This window comes from Salvia hispanica, chromosome 6 (genome assembly GCF_023119035.1).
Source record: "Salvia hispanica cultivar TCC Black 2014 chromosome 6, UniMelb_Shisp_WGS_1.0, whole genome shotgun sequence".
Classification (NCBI taxonomy): Eukaryota; Viridiplantae; Streptophyta; class Magnoliopsida; order Lamiales; family Lamiaceae; genus Salvia; species Salvia hispanica.
The window spans coordinates 16,577,240-16,598,884 of record NC_062970.1 but is presented as its reverse complement, the minus strand read 5'-3'; the positions used below and the strand labels follow the sequence as shown (position 1 = coordinate 16,598,884).

Here is a 21,645-nt window from a genome sequence, read left to right as displayed (position 1 = left end):
TGCTATTATTGTATAAAGGGGTGAAAGGCTATAGTATAATTTTTGTTGACAACCCATGTTATAGGTATATATAGAGTATACTCAAGAAACGAGTTATGGGCATTTTATAGTTGGTCTCAGAATTAGTAGTAGTACTACCTCCGTCCCCCAAAATTTGCTACACTTTGATCCGACACGGGTTTTAAAAAATGTAATGGAAAGTGAGTTGAAAAAGTGGTGGGATGTGGGTCCTACTTTTAAAGTATTAGTTTTATAATAAAATGTGAGGATGAATGAGTTAGTGGAATATGGGGTCCACTACTAAAAATGGTAAAAGTGAAGTGTATCAAATTTTCAAGGATGGAGGTAGTAGTATTTAAAATGTTCTCTCTCTTCTGCTAATGTCAGTAAGGAAAAAGGTTGGTAAGTTTATAGTCATCATCATATAAAATCTACATAATGCACTACATCTAACGATATAACATTTGAAAAAAAATGGTGAGTGGTATAAAAAAGTTTAGATTAGTGAAAAAAAAAAATCAAATATAGTCGTCAAACGCAAATATTCAACCCAAAATTACTATAGAAAAAAGCAGCGGACAAACACAATAAATCTAAAATTATTATAGAAAAAAGCAGTGGATAAACACAATATAACACAAACAAAATGGTACTCCAGTTCCAGTACACACACCTTGACATTATAATATGTTAGCCTCAATTATAAGAGATAAGTGTCGCACGTCAGCTTCAAGTCAAATAAGAAATTTTAAAGAATAGACACAAAATGCACAACTAAGTATGCATGCATTCTTTGGTGAATGTAGTACACAGCCTTGGTTGATATGATAATCTTTCATCTTAGTTTACTTCTCCCATCTTTATGCGTACTAGTACATTCCCACCACTACATAGTCTACATTTGAAATAAATAAAATGCTGTATATGAAATTGAAAATCTATTAAAAGTAAAAAGAGAGCACTCACAAAGGCTTGCAACTGTCATCTTTAGGTCTCGTTTGATTGCCCTGATAGGGTTGAGTGAGATAGGGTAGTTGTGTTTGGGTTTGCAAGATATGGGTGTTAGGCTTTATCTCATTCTTGTGTTTGTTTGCCCTGACATATGTTGTTAGATAACTTATACTGTTTTTGTTTTGTCACAAAAGAACTACGGATAAGAATGATATTTGTCATACTTGCCCTCCTGTTATTTTCATATTTACAGTTTTCTCCCCGTAAACCCTACCAGCCCTCCTAACAAAAGCAGAAAGGCGCCCAAAATTTTAATCCCGCGCCCATTCTCTATTTTGCTTCCAGAAAAGTATCAGTATCGTCTACACCCAGATCGTTGCAATTTGCACACTTGAAAGCTGAACTTCATCGACGGCAGGTAAGCTTTTATGCAAACGGTATCACTCCGCCTTCGTTGCTGTAATTTTTCGGTTTACACGGTGTTTTGGGCTTCCATGTGAGGCAGGGTTCAACACAAATTACTTATTCTGTGTCGCTAAAATCACTGATTACAAAATTTGTACCACTGATTGTTTAAATCACCCAATTAAAATTCATTTATTGGATAAAAAGCTATCTTTTTAGGGTTTAGCTCTGGGAAGCTTGTTTTCGGCTGTCTTTTAAATCCTTGTTGGTAATTTGTTGTATGATATTAGATGTTATGTATTGTATTACATTTTTTCAATATCTTGTAGTTTGATTGGTATGGCTTCCCACCACAATGGAATTAGCGAAGATGATGGAAGCCCAGAGGGTAAACGTTGTTCACCTTTTATGTGTATATTCTCATTATATTTTTGTAACCGTAACGTAATTTCTACGGGGTCCATTGTTGTCGATTACTTGTGTAGGCAGCAACGATTTGGCCACCAACGCAAATGCGAAAGCTGATCGGTCGAGACGCATCTGGTCGGTCCGGGAGGAAGAGATCCTTATGGCAACGCTGAAGGAGTTGGTTGCCAACGGTTGGAAGTCCGACAATGGTTACCGTACAGGTTACCTTGTGCGGGCGAGGGAGGCAATAAAGCGCGAATTTCCAAATACTGATATCATGCCACACCCGCACATCTATTCTAAAATAACTACTTGGAAGAGGAATTACGGTTCACTTAAGATGATGCTCAATCACAGCGGCATTGGCTTTAACTCAGACGGCAAGTACCGAATTGAATGTGATGATGAGCAATGGGCACATTTTGTCAAGGTTCGTATTCTGTTATTTGCTTCTAGTTTTGTATGTGATAATATTCCACAACCGGATTAATAGTTTCATATACTTTGTTTAAATTGTTGGGAACACATGACTGATATCATTCATTAATTTATTGGCATCCAATGGCTGAGTCAGTAACTATCTGCTATACTTTTGAACAATTGTTTGTGCCGATTGTTTGTGTACAGAAGGACAAACATGCCAAGTATATGAGGAACAAGTCTTGGCCCCAATTTGAGGACTGGAAGGAGGTTTTTGGTACGGATCGTGCCGATGGGGAACGCGGGGTAGACCTTGGTGAAGCAGTTGGTAAAATCTACGGGAGTAAAGCTGAAGTCGGGACTGAGGATGGGATATCTCAGCACATGACATTGGAAGAGCTGTTTCCTGACGAAGTATTCCCAGAAGGGGTCCTTCCCGAGATGGTCGACGAGAGCCAATCCGTTACCGAAGGTGGTTTGACTGCTGGCGCACCGGCTGGAACAGGGGAAGGGGGGGTGTCAGGCACTGCTGCAGCAGCGGGCGGGTCAGGATCTGCAGCAACGGGCGGGTCAGGATCTGGATCTGGGGCAGCCAAAAAGGTGCCCAAAAAAGTTATCAAAAAACGTAAAGTAGAAGACAAGATGGACGGAATAATCACTCTAATGGGTCAGATTCACACTGACACAAACGAGCGCTTGAAAGAGATTTCAAGTCGGATTGGGTATGAGTTCGATCTTAGCACCAAGCGGACCGAGGTTTTTGATCAGCTAAAAGGTATTTCGGGGCTAACGCTTAAACTACAGTTCTATGTGTCTAAGAAGCTTGTGAAAGAGCCTGAACTACTGGACAGGGATTGCCCGAGACGGCTCGTGCATCCTTTGTGTTTGATCTTTTGGACACCGATGGGAAGCTTTAAGACACAGCGGCAGGACAAATGGGTAACTGGGCTTTTGTGTGTTGTCGAACTTAATACCGTTGTTTCTTTTTGATTAGTATTACCTCGTTCTGGTTGAATTCAGTGACCTTGTATGTTATATTTTGACTGAATGAGTTGTGGATGATATTAGGATCTGTGACAGTATATGCGTCGCCACATCTCCTTATCTTTTGTAGATGGTTCTAACTTTGCACCCTCTTTGACGAACCTTATGTAATATTGGATTTGGCAGCCATGCCCCCTACTATTCTTCCTTTACTTATGAGTTTTGTGTCATGTGATACTCGGTGATAACTGTGATCCATGTAGTTAAAACTCATCCATAAAACTAACTGCTTTGTGATTTCATAAATAACCATTACACTGTGGTGATAATCCATCATGTTCTACGATGTAACACAACTTCTCAACAAAAGCATGAAAGAACCCCACATACAAAACATACAAACAAACTCTGAAATGCACACGTACACCCACATGATACCCTAGTTAACCAACACACATTATCTTGAACTACTTAACCCTTAGCCATTAAAAGCAAAGCATAAAACTAGTTTGAAAAACGATCAACGTGGCCCTAACATGGCTGATTTATGGGGCTCCTTTGCGTGATTTCGGAGGAGGACTCCATGATGCACATGACGAGCCTTTAGGTGAAGAGAATATAACATCTATTCCGGTTTTCAAGCGGGAAGGAGGGGCCGAAGCAGAAAGGTCGGGCAAGCATGAAACTTCGCCATCGAAAAGCTTGCGGCGAACACCATGGGATGGACACGACATCGGAGAGGTGACTTCATCGGAGTCAGCAGGTGAAGCATTGGGCTTTCCTCGTTTCGGTGCGTCCGGTACGTTGGAGTCAGATAACTCTATGACCTCCCTAGTGGTGTCCGAGATTGTAATCACCTCTTGAAGGATTTCGACCTTCACATCGTTTAACCCAAAGAAACTTGCGAGAAGGTTGGCTTCTGGTTCGTCCCGATGGAAATATGCAGCGGCTAAAGCATCCTTCTGTGATATCAATGAGCGAATGTTTTCAAATGAGAATTCACAACAAATTCTTAAATAAGATGTTTGAAGTTATACTCTGAGAGATTATAAGAACCTGGAAAAGAAGCTTCCAAGTTGAGTCGGCGGCACTCACGAAATGCTCATCAACATTCCACTGGACTCCATCAGTTTTCACCAACTTTTTGAACCTATGATACCGAGCCTTCAACAAAGCAATGCGAACTGATATGTCCTCAGTGGTAAGTTCAACCCCAAAAGGAAGGTTAATCACTGAACGGACATTGCGGAGCACATCTTCCGGCACATTTGCATCATCCCATTCACGTCCGCTTCGCAAAGTGATTAGTGTCGAAAGTAGCATGCTATCCATCTCTAACGTCCATTTTCCTCTATAGAAGAACATTGCTTGGGGAGGAATGTTGAAGCTCATTGTGGATTGGGCAGTGGGTTACTACGGATGATGAGCATACTGCTTTATGGTGGTTCTATCGACTAATATGCAGATTTGTTTTCCAGCAAGCACCACCGGCTGCATTAATGGTGTGTGGTTGAGATATTAATATTTTCTAGACGGCGTAGTCTACTCTATGTTCCTCGTCGTTCTTAATGCGCACTGCGTCTTAGCAGTGTGGTAGATACGAGGTGATGGATGCACAATAAAAAAATCACTTCGACACAACACTCCCACACATATGAAATTGTAATTTTAATTATCATTCATGTAGCTTTTTTATGTACACACGTGTTACAATGTAAAATAAGAATGTTGCATGTACTCAATACGTGTTATTAAAGAAAATTTTGTTGGAGAAAAAAAAGTATAGAAAATAACATCAACATTTGCCTCGTCATATGAAATATTATTTAATGGGTTATAATATGTATTACTGGAACCCACAAATGTTTTGTGTTAATGGAACTCATGTGTGTGATATTTTTTATCAATTCGGTTGAGATTCTCTTGTGATATGCAAGATTATATACTAATATTTTAATGTGCCGTTAAATCGGTGCGTAAAATGTATTAGCCATTATAAAGTACAATAAAATACATGTTGTTGACGATCACATACTATCCAAATACGCCTTGTATATTTTATTAGATAAAAATATTCTTCCCTCTCTCTCCATTTTCTATATACTTTTTGTTAATTACCACACATATTAGTTAAATAATATTAGCTAACGTTAGACACATATACGATCGATTAAATGATAAGGAGTGGTTCATTAGAATCGATAAAAAGGGAGAGTCATTATTGTTTCAAATATAATTGCCGATAACTAAGCGCTTATTTAGGCAATTCGAACTTAGTTTAATTGCACTATTTCATCACGGGTAACATCTATTCATATACTTCCAAAATAACATCTTCACACTCATTGATTGGGCGGGTGAAATGCCTGAAAATATGCAGAAGGTGGCGTCTTGTGATCGATTTCAAGGACTGCATTTATATGACCCAAAGCTACCAAAAGCTAACCCCTTCTTTTTCTTTATACTAGATGGCAGGAAGGGGGCAGTGTTTGGGCTAATCACATCATATCGCATGCACAGTCATAATTGTTGATTTTAGTTTTTAAATAGGCCATCCTTTCCCACTATATTCATCCAGCAAATAAACTGACATAGCAAGGCGAATAGGTAGTATGGGTGATAATGGTGCCATCGATTACCTTAGGCTTCCATCTTTCATGAAGAAGTTCTCGGAAGACACTAGCTTGAATGAGTTGGTAAGGTTTTGTTGTCCTCTGCTTTCTCTGTTCTTTTATGCTCTGTTTTGTAGACAAATTAATATATTGGATATTATTTTTCAAGCGCCTTCCACCGGAATTTGTGGCTCTTCATGGAGCGAATATCCCTTTCGACTGTCGCCTCGTGATGCCGCGGGGAAGGAGTTGGCCTGTTCGTCTGCTGAAGATAGCGAGTGGGTGTCACTTCCACGCTGGCTGGTCAGACTTTCGGATCATTCACAACATTGTGCACGACGATTTCCTTACCTTCACTATGGTCGACGATGGTATATTCCATGTCAAAAGGTATAACCCGCGGACCGGCTGCCCTCCAATTGGGGATGTTCAAGGTGTGTGTATATCAACTCCATTGTTAAAATTTTTTACTTTTTCTCTTTTTTGCTGACAATCACATCGGCTGATGCATCACTATACGAGAAGCCATTGTACCCGGTGAGTCCGATCACAGTGACGTCCCAGATGTTGATACGTCGGACGACTATGTGCCATCTGGAACAGAGGGTGACTCCTCGGATGACGATGACTATGCTCCCGACCAGGGGGTTGTAGATGACGATGGCTGCCCGATGTTCACCGTTACGCTTGATCCGTCGAACATCAACCGCACGTTAGAGATTCCATTCGCCTTTTGGAGGCAGCACATTCGCATGATTGCCCTGAATGACCCTGTTTACTTTAATGTGAACGGAGACAATTGGTACATTGTGCTCGACCACAATGATTCTAAAATTTGGGTGAAACGCGGGTGGAGAAGGTTCAAATATGGTAACAATTTGGTCGTAGGTGTTCGCTGCCATTTCAAACTAATTGACCGGAATGACGTCCAGTTTTATGTGTGGTTTGATCGCCCGTAGGTTGGCAGATTGTCGGTGGTCTTTGACGATATTGTGTTGCTTATTATGTAGCTTGTTGTGGGGTGATTATAGTTCACCAAATTTTCTCTTTCGGATTGTTAGAATTGCTATGGTAGTTTGCTATGTATGGGAGTCTGTATGTGACGGTTTTACACAATTAATCTCATTCAGATTAATGGGTAATGGGCAAGTTGTTATGCCAAAGTTTGTGTAATGAATTTGTTTTTGGTAAAATGCGTTTCTAAACAATTATGATTATCTCATTCCATCAATCAACTATTAAATAATCAGCATTAAAAATCTGGATATGCATTCTGATATATCATGTATGCTTTATAATAAGTTCAATCATAACTAGAAAAAGACCAAAAATAAATCATTTAGAGACAGAAGGAGTAACTGCGTTTTTAAACATGTCTCCACAGGGAAAACTCAAACTAGTAAGTTCATACATAACAAAGGTCCCAACAATCACCACAAATTATCAACGATTTCTCTCTGCCCACATAGCCCTTGCAAGATCGTCCCTTTTTTTGGTCCAGGCAGCTGTTGGTTCTACACAGCTGATATGATCACCACCGAGTGTGTTGTCGTTGTCACTTTCGTCGTCATTGTCAGTCTCATTGCCCAATTCAGCCTCTATAGGATCAACCACCATTTCACTTCTTATGTAATTGTGTAACAGAAAACATGCGATTATCAGTCCAGTTTGAATATCTATGGGATAGAAACTTGCAGATCGGAGTATACCCCACCGCATCTTCAACACGGCAAATGATCGTTCGATGACATTCCTCGCCTTTGTATGCCTTAAATTGAACAGCTCCTCCGGTGTCTGTGGTGCCTGTCTTCCAACCCCCCATTCCTTAAGATGGTAACGTATACCTTTGTACGGTGTCAAGAAACCATCCGCATTTGCGTAGGCACTGTCGCATAGGTAGTAGCATCCTGCAATGAACCACACTTTTCAAGTTAATTCAATTTATACCTATCCATCTTATTAGATAAAAAGATTCTACTTAATTCAATACCCACTTAATGCACTAATAAATATCAATTTAAATCTGGTCAAAGACTGATGAGGAAGTAAAAAAAGAAATTATTGAATATACACTTGAAAGCACAACACAGTTGCAACTTGTGTTTCATCTGATTAGGACATCTTAATGTAATAACTCAAAGCAGTGTTCAATTGATTAATGATAAGAGGGCACCTTTAGGAACTTTCAGACCTAACGGTCTGGTGACGGCATCCCTTAGAATTCTCGAATCAGCGGCAGATCCTTCCCAACCTGGAAGGAGGTAAGTGAATCGGAGCTGTGGGTCGCACACCGCCAAAGTGTTGGTTGTTATGTGACCCTTTCGGTTACGATATCGAGGAGCGTCAGCAATTGGGACGCGTACATGTATATAAGTTCCATCTAATGCGCCCAGACAACCCTGCATATAAACCTCACACTACATTAACGCATAACAGCCAATAGAATGTAAGATTATTCAAATCACTTTACCTTGAACCATTGCCACCTTCGGTCAGAGCACGATTCATCTATGGGTGTGGGCTTTGCCAGAAAGATACTATGCAGCGTGAGAACTCCGCGGAGAACAATGTGTATGTACTTTGACACCGTTTGTGATGAACGCATAAAATTGTACCCAACTATGCGAGATTTCTTATGGTGTGCAAGCACACATAAGAACATGGATACTTGTTCTTCAACCGTAACTAGTTTTTGATCAATTAGGCCGACACGGTCACGGAGAATACGACACAGCCGCCCAAAGGTGTTCCTATCCATCCTCAGATTGTCGATGCACGCTCTATCTGTTACACGAACTAGTCTATCGAGGTGCCGCACGTGAGCAGGAATAGAATCAAGGACCACAGACTGGCCAAGCCTGTCCCAGCGCTTACGCTTGCGGGTTTGCGGGCCAATCAATGTGATCATAAAAGATATGAGCAGCAAGTTTATTTGATAGTTACGTATAATTTCCTCAAGCAAAAACATTATGGTGGCCATGTCATTCTGCTGATTCACATTCTGGCCAAGGAAAGCATGTAAGCACAAATCAAACATCCATTTGAATTCGGGGTTTGAAACTACTTACACAAGTTGGATTTTATTAAACCACACAGCAACACAAGACTCAGAAAATATGTCGACTCAGCGGCACTAGACAATGCACATGTCAAACTGGATAATAGAAAATGGAAATGCAACAACAAATTGGATTTTGATGATAACCACAATATGCAATACAGAGCAAGTTCAAATAAACCAGTGCAAATATTGGGTAATAAATGTGGCGAGTATTCCAGTAACAAAACCCCACATAGTCACTACATTTTACACCATAAAGAATAATTGAACACTGATTAAGAAAACACAGCATTTTCGTTATGAAGCCATTGGGCGGCCATAACCACTGGGCATTGATATTCGCCCAAAAATATGCAGAACCGTGAAATTGAATTCGAATTTGTATGGGTAAGTTGATAGTTTGCATACCTTACGGAAATTGTCATCATTTGCCATTGCGAATAACCTCAGATTAGAAATTCCCAATTCTGGGCAGCGGAACCAGATAGGAAGGCGCTGCGCAACGAAATTAAACGAGACAATGAAAAAATGATAAGAATTCATATCAAATTAAGGCAATTCTTAAGAAATGACAAATTTTGCACGCTAAATTACCTCAAATCTGCGACTGCTGGAAAAGGATTACCAAAAATCTGTGGGGTGTAAAATTGTCGCCGATAATCAAAACTCGGATGCGGGAACCAATTTGCTTTGAAGCTCAAACATGAATGAGGGGTCTTTTAGACAATAAACCAAGCTACACACAACCTGGATCTGTGAGATAGAAAGATATCAGAGGTGAACACTGGGGTAGACTTATACAGAATGAGCTGCTTGGTATCATAATGACAACCGGGTAAGTGGTTGAATACCGGGTCCTTGGGGATCACTGTCAGGGCAATCAAAAACAAGATATACCCTAGATACAATGCCTTATCTCACCCTATCAGGGCAATCAAACGAGGCCTTAACATGTATTATTTGTCAGTATTAGAGAAAGTGAAGCATTCACTTTTTTTTACAATTGAAATTGACCATTTATTTACCAGAAATTCATGTATAGAAAGAGATATTTGTCAGTGGTTTTGGTGAATATGTGGTTGTTGTTTCTTTGCCTATACAACTACTCAACTTTGCAATACACAAGATGCCATTTTTTCAGTTAATATTTTCGTTTACATGAAATAAGCTGATATGTACTTGATTTCAAATTTCAAATTCTCATCGAAAAATGAACGAATTTTGGTGTATCTTTAATGGACTAACTTAGCCTTGTAGAACAATCTCAATTTCCCACGTAACTCATCATCGAAATGACACAGTAAAACAAACGCATGGGATCAAATATCTTGTCTCGTTATTAATTGAATAAAACTGCAATTTAATTAAGTATACTACTTTTGAAAGAAAATTCTCAGATTTTATTCATCATTTTCCTATAGTTTCAATGAGACACCCGTTGTGCAAATACGTAACTAAAACACCAATGTACAAAATGTGTAACATACATAAATATAAATTCAAATATAAATTCTCTCCCTCATTCGAATAGCAAAACCCCACGACTCGAAAACTTCATCTCCTCTAGCGAATGTGATTCTCCGATAAGCTGAGTTTTTTCTTTACATATTATATTACTACTATTGCCTATTGTTAATATTGAGTTTATCTGACTTGTAGAAAATTCGTCACATTTTCCACATCTATGGTTTAGAAATATTATTGAATTTAATTTATATAGAAGTTGAATGGATTATTTTGGATGTAATTGTGACGTTATTTATATTTTTGGTAAGCAGTGGCGGACATAAGAAGGGGTTTGGGGGACCCATGGAACTCCCAACAATTTCAATAATATATATTTTACTAATGCATAATGTTTATGTATTATTCACTTGCTAGCACAATTGGTAAGCATTCAAGTCTAGTATCATAAAAACCAGGGTGCGGTTCTCTTCAAGCTTGGTTGGCATTTAAATATTTTAAAATGTATTTTTACTAGTATTTTTACGATATTTTTTATATTTCTTACTGCCATTGCCCACAAAAAATTCTTTTATTGGAATAATTGACAATTTCAAATTTCTTTTAGCTATTTTCTGTGATGATTTTTTATTTTTCTACTACTACTATTATGCAAAAAAAATTCAGCTTATATATACATCATTATTCAACTTAATTATCTCATTACTTACCTCCCTTGTATCTTAATAATGTCACAACTTTCGGTTACATTGACATAAAAAAATACCCTACGTGTTAATAGGAGATTGGACACCCCAAGAAAAAAATCCTGCGTCCGCCAACTTTCAGTCAAACTTGCGGAAATAAGCGCCCAACCAAAAAAGGAAGCATGCTATTGGTTCTCTGGGTAAGCAAAAGGATAAATTCTATCTGTTGCATTGCGGCAATATTATCAGAGGCTAATAGATTAAGCAATGACTATGGCAATTTAATCATTAATCTCATGATTGATAAATATTTTTGAAATAATAAAAGTATATTATCCCGACGCCTAAGTATATGCTTTGCAGAAATAAGCTATTTTCAAATCAGTTGCATATATAAGATAAAACATTTTCTGAATCAAGTCTCGAGTTGGTGTAAGAATACAATACTTATATAGTTATATGCATATTCAAGGAAAAATAAATAAAAAATGAAATTGATTTGCATATGGTATGATAATTTAATAGTACTCCAATCAAACACAATCTGTCCGTTAGCACCAATTTCAACACAAATTCAACTTTCAACTTCGTATCATAAGCAGTTGCAGGTGGGAGATTATTATTTCAAAAAAAATTAGTGGTTTCGGTTAATAAATTTTTTTAAAAATTTGACAATACTATCATATTTTAAGGAGTTGTTATCAGTTTTTCAGTGGGTGTAGTATAAATTACTATCAATCAAGAAAATGATTAGTGTCTGTTAGGTTGTTAGTTGCTACGGTCAAACTATGATAATTTAGTATAGTAGAAAACATCATATTCCATCCGTCCACAAAAAATAGATCACTTTTGCCATTCTGGAACGTTCAAAAAAATTGATCACTTTCTTAAAATGGAAAGTTTATCTCTCATACTTTTTCCACTTTTTCTTCCCTCTCTCATACTTTACTCACTTTTTCTCTCTATCTCTCTTACTTTACCTACTTTTTCTCCTATTCTCTCTTATTTTACCAATTCTACATTAAAACTCGTGCCATACACAAAGTGATCTATTTTTTGTGGACGGAGGAAATACTATTTTATGACTAATTATTTTTTAACTTAAAGAAATATTTTATAATGTATAAAAAATCGTACTCCTTCCGTCCAGTCATAATTTATAAGCGACTCACTTTTCTTTTTAAGATATCCCACTATAAGTGAGTCATTTTCCATTTTAGCAAAAATTAGGAATAATACTCTTTCCATCCCATAGAAATAAACTGAATTTCCTTTTTCGTCCGTCCCATTCAAATAGTCAATATCCATATATCAATTTTTTAAATTTTTTTATCATTCTCTTTTGCTTTATCATTATGGTCCCACCATCTACTATATTATTTCCACTACCTTTTTCGCATTCTTTCTTATTTTACCAATTAAATATCTTAACTCATGTAATCCCCAATTAGTTTATTTTTATAGGATGGAGGGAGTATCTTTTATTTCTCTTACTTATTCACCTACCTACTTTATTCTTTATTCAATCCTCTATTTTTTTAACTCTCATACTTTATTTTTTATTTTTTTTCATTTAACTGTTTAAATATCAATTTCTTAGATCTCATGCTCAAAAGAAGTGTCTTGCTTATGGTAGGACAGATGAAGTAACTGATTTTCATGTTTATTAAACTTGTAATTGAGTGTTTGATGTATTAATTAGAAAAGAAAGTTAAATTATTATTTTTAAAAATAAAAATGTATCTTTTTAATTTGAACAAACTAAAAAAAGAAAATGGATCATCCTGGAATAGAGGGATACTGATTTACCTTCTTGCCATTACCGATATCATCATTATTTAAGTAAAAAAAAAGTTAAAAATGATCTTGATTTTTACATGTACAGACCTAACACAATAAAAAATAAAGGAAAACGAAATGTTTTTTGAAATCGTTAAAATATCTAATTATTTCAATTGAATCTACCGCTAGGATTTAAAGACAACCATATTCCTTGGCAAGATACTCGGTTACAGGATCATTTAAGGAATACTACTAATTTTTTATGACTACAAACTCTTAACCAAGCCAATTGGTGTTGGGATTGTTTAAGGATTTTTTTAAATAATGTATTTTCTGTGATAATTCCTTTATTGATAAAAAAAATAAGCATGTGTGTAAGAATATGAAGTAACACATCATTCGTAGATAATTTTCATTCTTTAATTTGTACATCTAGAAGTTTAAGCGTTTAGTTTTAAGTGTTAAAATAAATTTTTTAAAATGAGATAATAACTAATAAGTAACTTTCAAACAAGTAATACTCCATTAAGTAAAAATATATTTTCATAAACATAATTTAAAAATATTCTTATTATACCAATTCATCCTCATTTTTCAGCCACTTAGACTAAGGGAGTTAAGCCCTTAAATAAATAGGATATCTAAGCCCAAACGCAAAGCCCAAATCTTTTTCTTCCCTTCTCTTTCCTACCCCTCAAGCAAAGAGTAAACCATCAAACATCGCATCTCCTCCCATTTCTTCGCATTTGCCGGAGTTTAACGCCGCCGTTGCTGCGTCTCCTTTTTTATAGACCTTCTACCTCCCGCCTCCACTGGAAGCAGCTCGAAGGAGTAGCAGCGCCGACTTAAGCAGGAGCAGCTGCCGCTGTCTTCCGCCGCCACGGACCACCAGTCACCGGAGGCGGCCGCTGCGCCTCAAGCCTAATTTCTGCGCAGCTCTCTGTATTAGATACATGACGCTACATGCGAATTGGTCGGTTTCTCACTCTTATACTGTTAAACCCTTCCTAAACCCTGCTCTCCGACTGCCTCAATATACCTGCTTATTATGTGTAATTTGTTAAAATTAATTTTGATTTTATTCTCTCTCATAATTGCAATGCCGAGCATGTTAATTTTTCGTTTGTGCTTGCTTGATTTTTACTTATTTTATCCTCAGATTACATGTCTCGGAATTTAGATTTTCAAGTGGTTTGCATGATGAGCATTCTTTTTGGCATTACGAACATTTTTTTTCATATTTGGAATCTTGGATACGGATGTAGATTAGTTTAAGCAGCTATGCAAGACAACTGTTTGATGAATTACGTATTCGAGTTATTACCTTGACTATGCATAAGTCATGATGATATGGAGTAGGAGTATTATTTTTTGGGGCTTGACATGTTTTCATATTTCACTGACTATATTGAGATAAAATTGAAATCAATGAGCTTATATTTGCACTAACTAGATACTCAAACTTTACAGTATTTTGTTCTTCGATGTGGTCTCATTAATGAACTGAGCAAGTACTATTCTACGCCTTGTTTTTCAGTTAGTGGTCGCCAAGATAGCAAAGCTACTTGCTCTGATGGTGGTGCACGTTTGAGTAAGGTTTCATGCACTCTCATGGTTTTTATTGCTTATCCCAGGTCTATGCTGCACTGACGAATATTTTTCTTGGATATACACTCTAATCATAGATATGGATGTTCGTTTTCTTTATTTACGTTTAGTGGAATCTTTCATTTTAATCATTTTCTATGCATCTTTGTGATTTGGGAGATGCGTTAAATATAGGTTATTCGGTGGAGTGATGGATACTAATATCTTCAAATTTATTTTGTGCAGTGAATAATTTGAGAAAATGTATTTCTTCTGTTGGATATTCTGAATTTAACAAGGATATATGCAACTTTGAGAAGGTTCCAGTTTCATTTTTCCACGGAAACTTGAGGAGGTACAGTGGTAATTCGAGTCTTGAAAGTTTTTCTAGTAACACTCATGATGTTCTTCAATCTAAAGGACTTCAGCATTGGTTCAAGAATTGGCAACACTTGAGAAAGAATAAACTAACAGCAAGTACTTTTGCTTTGGCAATTGGTTTCTGGCCTCGTGGACGGGCTAGATTATGGCTAGAGAAACTTGGAACAATCGAGCCATTCTCAGGTAATTTAGCAACTTGTTGGAGCAACATTAAGGAAGAGGTGGCGCTTGAACAATATAAGCTGTTAACTGGAAATACAGTATTGTATCCTGAATTCCAAGTGTATGGAGAGAAGAACCCTGCCGATAATTGGCTTGCTGCTTCACCCGATGGAGCTATTGACAGTTACATATATGAATTGCCCAGCCATGGGGTTCTTGAAATTAAATGCCCATTCTTCGGTGGTGACATGAGCAAAGCAGAGCCATGGAAACGAGTGCCACTGCATTATATCCCCCAAGCTCAAGGCTTGATGGAGATATTGGATCGAGATTGGATGGACATGTATGTCTGGACAGTCAATGGCAGCAGTTTGCTTAGGATACACCGCAATTTGGAATATTGGGACACTATGAAGATAGCACTGTCTGATTTCTGGTGGAAGCATGTCCAACCAGCACAAGAGATTTGCAGTAGAACAGTGATCACAAATCCACTGATTGAACTAAGGTCATTGAGACCATCCCCTAAGCATGAATTACATCGTCGCATTGTGTATGAGAGCAAACTCATTGTCGACAACTCCGAGCTCTTGTGGTGGGAGAAGTTGAAAGGAAAACAAAATTGTGGTGAGTTTGTTCGTTTTCCATAACAAAGGCACGAAGCTGCTAACTGTATCTAGTTTGATGTGAAGTAATCAGTTGGTGGATTTCGACTGATGTGTCACGCCCATCCTAAATTTAGTGATGCTCTCATATGAACTGAAACAACAGGAAAGTTAAACAATGTAAGATCTGAGTTTTTCCTTAATTTCCTTATTTATATTGTACAGTTGGAGTAGTTTATTTATTTCAATATTATTTCTTACAACAATTTTGAGGTTGTGTTGGCGTGTAGTAAAATCAATGTACTCATAATGCTAATGAAAAGCCAAATAATTTTTGTTTTCTTTCTTAGCAATATGGTTGAAAAATTAAGTAGTAGCAACTCTTTTTGAGTTAAGTTATGAATATCATCAAATCGTGTTTCTGCAATTTTTCATTATAATTTTTTATATTGACCAGGTGTAATTTTGTTTTACAGTGGCTGCAGAATACTCTTAACTTGGAATTAGAGCAGATTAAGATTGGCTGCGTTTGCAGTGCACTGATAGATTCTTGAGCTCAATGCGCCAACGACTGCCTCTTAAGGAGTAGTATTACATTAGTTTTGCACGCAATACTTAAATTTGGGATACATCATGTCAAAAGGAATTCGCGATATTAGCGTGTAAAATGGTGAAATGAATACTAAGAAATTGGACTGACTTGAATATATTTTTTTATCATTTAAAATATTGATGAACATTTTATATCTATACATATGAAACAGTGATGAAACATCTAATTTATCAAATTTCAAATATTATTATAAATTATATTTATACACTACATTGGTTTTATTTAAGCACGCCGAGGGCGAGAACGACGAATTTAAAAATATGAAAAAGTTAATTGAAATTCACGGGATCCTTTTCTAAATTTATGTTGCCCAAAGAGGCGAAAACTATAAGCTTGGCATTCCGGGAGCTTTAGTAGTATAGTACCTCATAGATAAGCTATGCAAACTCTTCTTCTGCCGGCAGCTCGCTCCGGCCTCGCACCTCCGCCCTTCAAGGCGGCGGTGACATGTAATGTCTCCCGTCATTTTCTCCGATTCAACACCTCCCCCTTTCCTCAATCATCTCTTTCTTCGTTGAAGTTTCTCCAGAGTTTATCCCCACCTTACATAATTCTCAATAATCACAGTGCCAAAACCCTAGCTTCCGCTCCCACTCCCACTGCTGCTGCCTATACTTCTCCAAGTGATGAATCTGAAAAAGCCAAACTCGCTCAGGTCTCTCTCTTTCCGTTTCTATGTGTTAATGTGGATTGGAGTTGTGCGACTATGGAATTTCCGGGTTGAGAGTTTCCAGTTTCCAGTTTCCAGTTTCGAGTGATATGATCTGAATCTAGGGTTTAGGGGTTTTCCCCTTTCAGTCGCACACTTGTACTTATTGCTATTTGACAATCGCAACCTAGAATTTCATCTTATTTTTATTTGGGCTGAATTAGTTCATTATTTAATGTTCTTTTAAGAACATTGCACGTTTCTTAATTCAAAAATGAAAACATTTAGCATAACAATTCCCTGAAATAGAAAACATTCCACTAAGTAATGCAGATCAGAAATTGGTTCCCGTGGAGTGATTTGGTGTCATTGGATTAAACCTGAACCTTTGATATTCCCGCCTGAGCTTCTATTTTTGAAATGCCTGTTTTCAGGTTTCGAAGAGATTAGAGAAAACTTCAAGGTACTTCAAGAGATTGGGAAGCTTTGGATTTTGGGGGCAACTGGTTTGCACAGTTGTGGCAGCTGTTATCCTTTCATTTTCTGTTGTCATTACTGGGAAAATCACATCACCTCCTACCTTTTATGCAACTGCTGGTGGTATTGCTGCTGCCTTCATTTCTGTGTTTTGGTCATTTGGGTATATTCGATTATCTGATAGACTTCGGAAGACAGCCACTGATCCTTCAAAGGTAATGATTAACAAATGTTTAGTGTATTTGTAGCACTAAAATGTTTTTCTTAATGTGTTTTTGTTAGCACCAAGTTTTTTATGTATTCAGATAACTGCTTTCGTATTAAGTCTTAATCTGCAATAAATGGTGGAACCACCACTATCTTGACTCTGTTGGTTTGGAAGATGTGGTATATGGTAAATAGGGCAGATAATTCTAAGAAAAATGATTATTTACTGTAAAACCTCTCGGGCTGAGTAAGGGTAGAGACTTGAGAATCAGAAGTTCCTTTATTGTAAAATCTCTCTGTCAAACACATAGATACTCCATTGTGAGGTATACAGGCCAGATATAGACCAAGAATAGGACCCTAGGGGCAGAAGTTGCTTATATAAGACATACTTACACAACCAGACTTTCTAACAAGGCGAATCCCTTTTTTTTTGTAAGTAGTGGATGTTGGTGAGTGTTTTCATGTCCTTGGAGTAATTTCACCACGCCCACTAATACGGAGCATAAATTGAGGCAGAGCTAAGTAATTTACGTGTATTCTGGGAATTCTGTTAATTGTGTTTGATTGCTAACTGAAAATTCAATCACTAAAACACACCTAGTACTTGCCCATTTAAGTCGTCATGTACTGATATAATAAGTGTGTAGTTGAGGCAATATCTCATTACATTTGTACAAGCACTGTATCTTGATTGCAAGTTCTGTATTGTTATGATGGTTTGACACATGTCATTTGCTTTCAGGCGCCTCCTCGTGCTGATGTTGTGAGAAGTCTGCAAAACGGCATAGGCATAAATGTCTTGGGCATAGGTGCTGCTATACTTGGCATGCAAGCGACAGTAGGCCTGTTGGTGGCTAAAGCTCTTACCACTTCAGCTACTCCTTATTATCAGGGCATTGCCCCTGGGAACAGCCCGGTTCTTGCCTTGGATGTGTTCTTGGTGCAGGTATCCTTTGTAACTAACTCCATATTCTCATTTACCACTACATATTTGCCCCTCTTCTCTACTTGGTGTTCTTCATTTGGATAGTGTTAGCATTTTAATCAGGGTGAAAGTTCTCAATCGTAGTAGCTTCTTTCCAGTTATATAACCATGTTTTGTGCTCTATTTGTAGGCATCTGCAAACACCATTATGTCACATTTTATCGGACTAGTATGCTCGCTGGAGCTATTGCGCTCCGTCACCTTGCCATCTTCAGAAACTGTTCTCATCCCAAAGATTGCCTAACTTGGATCAACTGTTGGGTGATAAAGCACATGAAACGGGCTTCCTGCAATCAATTGGTTGCTTGAACTTAGAAAAGAGATTGTTATTGACTATATTCGTGTATTTGCGGACTCTTTGAATGCAATTTATGTTTTTTGTTGCGGAGTTTCAAAAATAAAGTCATCCGCACTTGGAGTATTGCAATTATTAACCGAGTCAACTAATCATAATTGATGTTTGGTCAATCAACATTTTATAAAACCCAGCAAACTATGGAAAAAGGAGAAAAACTATTAATTCATTGAGTGGTACCAAATTTAAATCGTTTTTTGCAATTCTCTTATCAGTCTTACTTAGGAGAGACAGAGAGACGTCGCGAGGTCTTGAGCTCCCTGCTGCAAAATATCTCAAGTGTAGTATCCAGTAACTCACTACAAAGTGGAGCTGATCACAAGTCAGTCAAACTAAAAGAATAGCCATTATCCCATTTGATTGCAATGATAATGACCTAAACCACATACAAGTTGATTTTCCTCATTCAAGTTTAAACAGATTCAAGTTTAGTCAACTAGAAAGTAAATTTTGAACGTTTGGTCGATCTTCACTATGTCCAGCTTCTGTATCTAACACTTTAATGCCAATTATGCCATCATGCATAAACCAGAGATTGAGAATACGAGAACAAGACAGCAGTTCAATCGCCTCTTAAGCTTCCTTGTTGTCTGAGTCTCCACCTTCATCTGAAGATTGTTCCTTCTGATGCTCGTCACCACCAGCATCCGTTTTGCACTTTTTGTCTTTCTTCTTCAGCTTTTTCTTCAGACGTTTCAAGCGTTTTTTGGCTGTACGCTCCTCAGCAGCTTTTAATCTTTCCTCCCTCCTCTGGGCGAATTCGGTTATCTGTTTCCTTTTCTGGAAGTCTGCATCCATTCTTGCAAGCCGATCTTGTTCTTTCCGTCTCATTTGACGATACTGTCACCATTAATAACCCCATGAAAAGTTAGTAAAACTTCCATACAAAGGAAGTGAAGCCAGCCACATTATCATGTAAATGGAAAAGTCTTCATGAACTATTATCAAGAGACTCGAGAAAGGATTGGTTCTGAGGAGCCAAAGACACAAACTCAAAACCTAACAAATGAATGGGCCAAATGGATGCTTGCTAGCCTGACAATGAAAGAGGTATATAATATGCAATTGGAAAAACAGTGATTCTTACACCAACTCATATTAGAAGGTTACGTGATATACAAAAATGAAGCAGATAAATCAATGCGAATGAGATTAATCCATGCTATGCAGCTTGAGATTAATAAATGCAAAAGCATAAGGGATAACAGATGAATACTAATCTCAGCATGAAGTTGGACGAACATGTCGGTAGAGTTTAAAAAAAACATATAGAACATGTAATATCTTCATGATAGTGGATTTTTATTTCCCAAATACGAACACAACCCATATTATTAATTAACAACCAGAACTTCAGAAGTAAGCTTATTGAATTGAACAAAACACAAAGTCACACATCATAAAGTAACTTTCACTCTTCTACAGTGGATCCCTCACCCTTATGGTATAAGTAAAAAAACACGCCATGTTTCCTGTAACTTCATCTCCTGCTGTCAATACTTTATCTTTCTACCCAGTTTTTATTTGTCAATTTCATTAAGAACCAAATGATAAATAGTCTTGTATCGCTACATATTTAATCTGGACTTGTTTCATGACGTATCAACACAATGGTAGAATAAAATTCCTGATTTGGGTTGCTACTAAGCAGTACTACTAATATAAACTCTGTGGTCAAGTGTATATCAAACTAATGGCTGATTTAAATGCTAAAACTAATGAATATTAGTGCTAGTAAATAAATCATGTAATGTTACATTCTGAAGGGTCTTCAAAAGCTCTCTCAGTTACTGTTCCCAACCAATGTTAAAACCAGAATCAAGTAAAATGAACAGGTCTGACACCTGAGGTACCGAACTACCAAGTCAATAACCAATTATTCATGTATAGGCCAGATTCTTAGTCAAGACAGAGAGACACATGCTTTTATAAGTATGCCACAAGACTTTCCTTAATAAACTTAAACTACGCCACGGCGATATACTTCCAAATGTGGCAAACAAAACCCCCAAATATTTATCATCTCATCTCATGCCTAAGTAAGTCACCCCCTCAGACCCTACTCATACCGCCAAGTAATACATAAAAAAGATCGACAAGAATTATCACAGCACATAACTTCCACGAATCATTTTCAACATGTCCAGTCCTAAATTGAAGAAAGAAACATTCTGACTAGTGTTTGGTAGTTGGCACAGAGATTCATCCATACGAGTTTATTTTAAAAAATTCAAACTTTTCTAAGTCTAATAGATGGTAAAAACTAAGAACATTCTCCAAGTGACGCACATCAATCAACGTTTACAACAATTCAGTTTGCAAACATTTCATTGAAACAAGAAGCAAGCAATACCTGATGGAAATCACCAGAACCTGAACCGGCTGAACTGCCGGAGGTGTTGCTGACACGAACAGGAACGCATTCAATAATGCGCCGGAGCTTAACTTCAAGGTCCTCATCCTCGGGGTTGGCTGCAGGCGGCGTATATTCTACCAGAGCTGAGGACGAAGATGACGGAGGACGTGGTGGCAGAGCGGCAGGTGCTCTGTCCGCCGCCACAACCATCTGCAAATCACCGGCGGCGGCGGAAGTCGGCCTTCCCGACGATGTCATTTGCGATTTTTTCTGCAAAACCCCTCAACCCTAGGGTTTGGAATTTCGGGTTTTTGTAGTAATTCGACGGCGAGATTTGTGGTTTCAAATTAAATCAATGGATTGGTACAGGAGCTGCTGAAATTGATCGAATCTAACCTAGAATTATGGGAAGCTGGAGCATTTCAATTTATTGAGGCTGCACAGTGCACAGACGCATTGTATTTTAAATTTTCATTTTACTCTCGATGCAAA

The 21,645-nt window shown here is 37.6% G+C and overlaps 7 protein-coding genes across 12 annotated transcripts; 4 read left to right on the top strand and 3 right to left on the bottom strand.

Moving 5' to 3' along the window:
• Window positions 1–2,033: 2,033 nt before the first annotated feature.
• LOC125192284 lies at window positions 2,034–3,310 on the top strand. The gene is made up of 2 exons (XM_048089819.1): window positions 2,034–2,194; window positions 2,392–3,310. Exons 1-2 carry the CDS (start codon window positions 2,042–2,044, stop codon window positions 3,172–3,174), a joined length of 936 nt encoding a protein of 311 aa, XP_047945776.1. The 5' UTR covers window positions 2,034–2,041; the 3' UTR covers window positions 3,175–3,310.
• A 135-nt stretch (window positions 3,311–3,445) lies between these two features.
• LOC125197201 lies at window positions 3,446–4,773 on the bottom strand. Its single transcript, XM_048095914.1, has 2 exons — window positions 4,225–4,773; window positions 3,446–4,130 (listed from the first exon to the last, which is right to left on the bottom strand). The coding sequence occupies exons 1-2, from the start codon at window positions 4,558–4,560 to the stop codon at window positions 3,714–3,716; spliced, it is 753 nt and encodes a 250-aa protein (XP_047951871.1). The 5' UTR covers window positions 4,561–4,773; the 3' UTR covers window positions 3,446–3,713.
• An 880-nt stretch (window positions 4,774–5,653) lies between these two features.
• Window positions 5,654–6,905, top strand: LOC125192254 (B3 domain-containing protein REM20-like). Its single transcript, XM_048089777.1, has 3 exons — window positions 5,654–5,864; window positions 5,950–6,214; window positions 6,306–6,905. Exons 1-3 carry the CDS (start codon window positions 5,781–5,783, stop codon window positions 6,737–6,739), a joined length of 783 nt encoding a protein of 260 aa, XP_047945734.1. The 5' UTR covers window positions 5,654–5,780; the 3' UTR covers window positions 6,740–6,905.
• Window positions 6,906–7,047: 142 nt separating this feature from the next.
• LOC125196993 (protein ALP1-like) lies at window positions 7,048–9,576 on the bottom strand. Of its 3 annotated transcripts, none has more exons than XM_048095681.1 (6): window positions 9,436–9,576; window positions 9,250–9,336; window positions 8,251–8,781; window positions 7,954–8,179; window positions 7,490–7,687; window positions 7,048–7,378 (listed from the first exon to the last, which is right to left on the bottom strand). In XM_048095681.1, the coding sequence occupies exons 2-6, from the start codon at window positions 9,274–9,276 to the stop codon at window positions 7,224–7,226; spliced, it is 1,137 nt and encodes a 378-aa protein (XP_047951638.1). In that variant the 5' UTR covers window positions 9,277–9,336; window positions 9,436–9,576; the 3' UTR covers window positions 7,048–7,223. The 3 variants fall into 3 exon arrangements, with proteins under 3 accessions (XP_047951638.1, XP_047951637.1, XP_047951639.1); XM_048095682.1 differs by having other exon boundaries at window positions 7,319–7,404; XM_048095680.1 differs by having other exon boundaries at window positions 7,048–7,687.
• Window positions 9,577–13,456: 3,880 nt separating this feature from the next.
• LOC125195773 lies at window positions 13,457–16,235 on the top strand. Of its 4 annotated transcripts, XM_048093996.1 has the most exons (6): window positions 13,457–13,746; window positions 14,311–14,364; window positions 14,607–14,715; window positions 14,884–15,530; window positions 15,596–15,688; window positions 15,985–16,235. In XM_048093996.1, the coding sequence occupies exons 1-5, from the start codon at window positions 13,737–13,739 to the stop codon at window positions 15,637–15,639; spliced, it is 864 nt and encodes a 287-aa protein (XP_047949953.1). In that variant the 5' UTR covers window positions 13,457–13,736; the 3' UTR covers window positions 15,640–15,688; window positions 15,985–16,235. The 4 variants fall into 4 exon arrangements, with proteins under 4 accessions (XP_047949953.1, XP_047949950.1, XP_047949952.1 ...); XM_048093993.1 differs by having other exon boundaries at window positions 14,607–15,530; XM_048093995.1 differs by lacking the exon at window positions 15,596–15,688 and having other exon boundaries at window positions 14,607–15,530.
• Window positions 16,236–16,394: 159 nt separating this feature from the next.
• Window positions 16,395–18,830, top strand: LOC125195775 (protein TIC 21, chloroplastic). Its single transcript, XM_048093997.1, has 4 exons — window positions 16,395–16,776; window positions 17,205–17,462; window positions 18,200–18,403; window positions 18,573–18,830. The coding sequence occupies exons 1-4, from the start codon at window positions 16,501–16,503 to the stop codon at window positions 18,684–18,686; spliced, it is 852 nt and encodes a 283-aa protein (XP_047949954.1). The 5' UTR covers window positions 16,395–16,500; the 3' UTR covers window positions 18,687–18,830.
• Window positions 18,831–19,130: 300 nt separating this feature from the next.
• On the bottom strand, window positions 19,131–21,595 carry LOC125195874 (PRKR-interacting protein 1-like). Its single transcript, XM_048094144.1, has 2 exons — window positions 21,151–21,595; window positions 19,131–19,637 (listed from the first exon to the last, which is right to left on the bottom strand). The coding sequence occupies exons 1-2, from the start codon at window positions 21,409–21,411 to the stop codon at window positions 19,371–19,373; spliced, it is 528 nt and encodes a 175-aa protein (XP_047950101.1). The 5' UTR covers window positions 21,412–21,595; the 3' UTR covers window positions 19,131–19,370.
• Between the last annotated feature and the right edge of the window lie 50 nt (window positions 21,596–21,645).

Bases quoted from the DNA above. Each gene is read 5' to 3' on its own strand.
- LOC125192284 (XM_048089819.1), top strand. From the start codon at position 2,042: ATGCCACACCCGCACATCTATTCTAAAATAACTACTTGGAAGAGGAAT. The intron at 2,195-2,391 runs GTTCGTATTCTG...GTTTGTGTACAG, and splicing joins AATGGGCACATTTTGTCAAG to AAGGACAAACATGCCAAGTA.
- LOC125197201 (XM_048095914.1), bottom strand. From the start codon at position 4,560: ATGAGCTTCAACATTCCTCCCCAAGCAATGTTCTTCTATAGAGGAAAA. The intron at 4,131-4,224 runs GTTCTTATAATC...TTGATATCACAG, and splicing joins CTTGGAAGCTTCTTTTCCAG to AAGGATGCTTTAGCCGCTGC.
- LOC125192254 (XM_048089777.1), top strand. From the start codon at position 5,781: ATGGGTGATAATGGTGCCATCGATTACCTTAGGCTTCCATCTTTCATG. The intron at 5,865-5,949 runs GTAAGGTTTTGT...TTATTTTTCAAG, and splicing joins ACACTAGCTTGAATGAGTTG to CGCCTTCCACCGGAATTTGT. The intron at 6,215-6,305 runs GTGTGTGTATAT...CTATACGAGAAG, and splicing joins TCCAATTGGGGATGTTCAAG to CCATTGTACCCGGTGAGTCC.
- LOC125196993 (XM_048095680.1), bottom strand. From the start codon at position 9,276: ATGGCAAATGATGACAATTTCCGTAAG. The intron at 8,782-9,249 runs GTATGCAAACTA...TTCCTTGGCCAG, and splicing joins ATGATGACAATTTCCGTAAG to AATGTGAATCAGCAGAATGA. The intron at 8,180-8,250 runs GTAAAGTGATTT...GTTTATATGCAG, and splicing joins GAAGGTGGCAATGGTTCAAG to GGTTGTCTGGGCGCATTAGA.
- LOC125195773 (XM_048093993.1), top strand. The intron at 14,365-14,606 runs GTAAGGTTTCAT...TATTTTGTGCAG, and splicing joins TGATGGTGGTGCACGTTTGA to TGAATAATTTGAGAAAATGT. The intron at 15,531-15,595 runs GTGAGTTTGTTC...TTTGATGTGAAG, and splicing joins GAAAGGAAAACAAAATTGTG to TAATCAGTTGGTGGATTTCG.
- LOC125195775 (XM_048093997.1), top strand. From the start codon at position 16,501: ATGCAAACTCTTCTTCTGCCGGCAGCTCGCTCCGGCCTCGCACCTCCG. The intron at 17,463-18,199 runs GTAATGATTAAC...ATTTGCTTTCAG, and splicing joins CAGCCACTGATCCTTCAAAG to GCGCCTCCTCGTGCTGATGT. The intron at 18,404-18,572 runs GTATCCTTTGTA...CTCTATTTGTAG, and splicing joins TGGATGTGTTCTTGGTGCAG to GCATCTGCAAACACCATTAT.
- LOC125195874 (XM_048094144.1), bottom strand. From the start codon at position 21,411: ATGACATCGTCGGGAAGGCCGACTTCCGCCGCCGCCGGTGATTTGCAG. The intron at 19,638-21,150 runs GTATTGCTTGCT...TAATGGTGACAG, and splicing joins GTTCTGGTGATTTCCATCAG to TATCGTCAAATGAGACGGAA.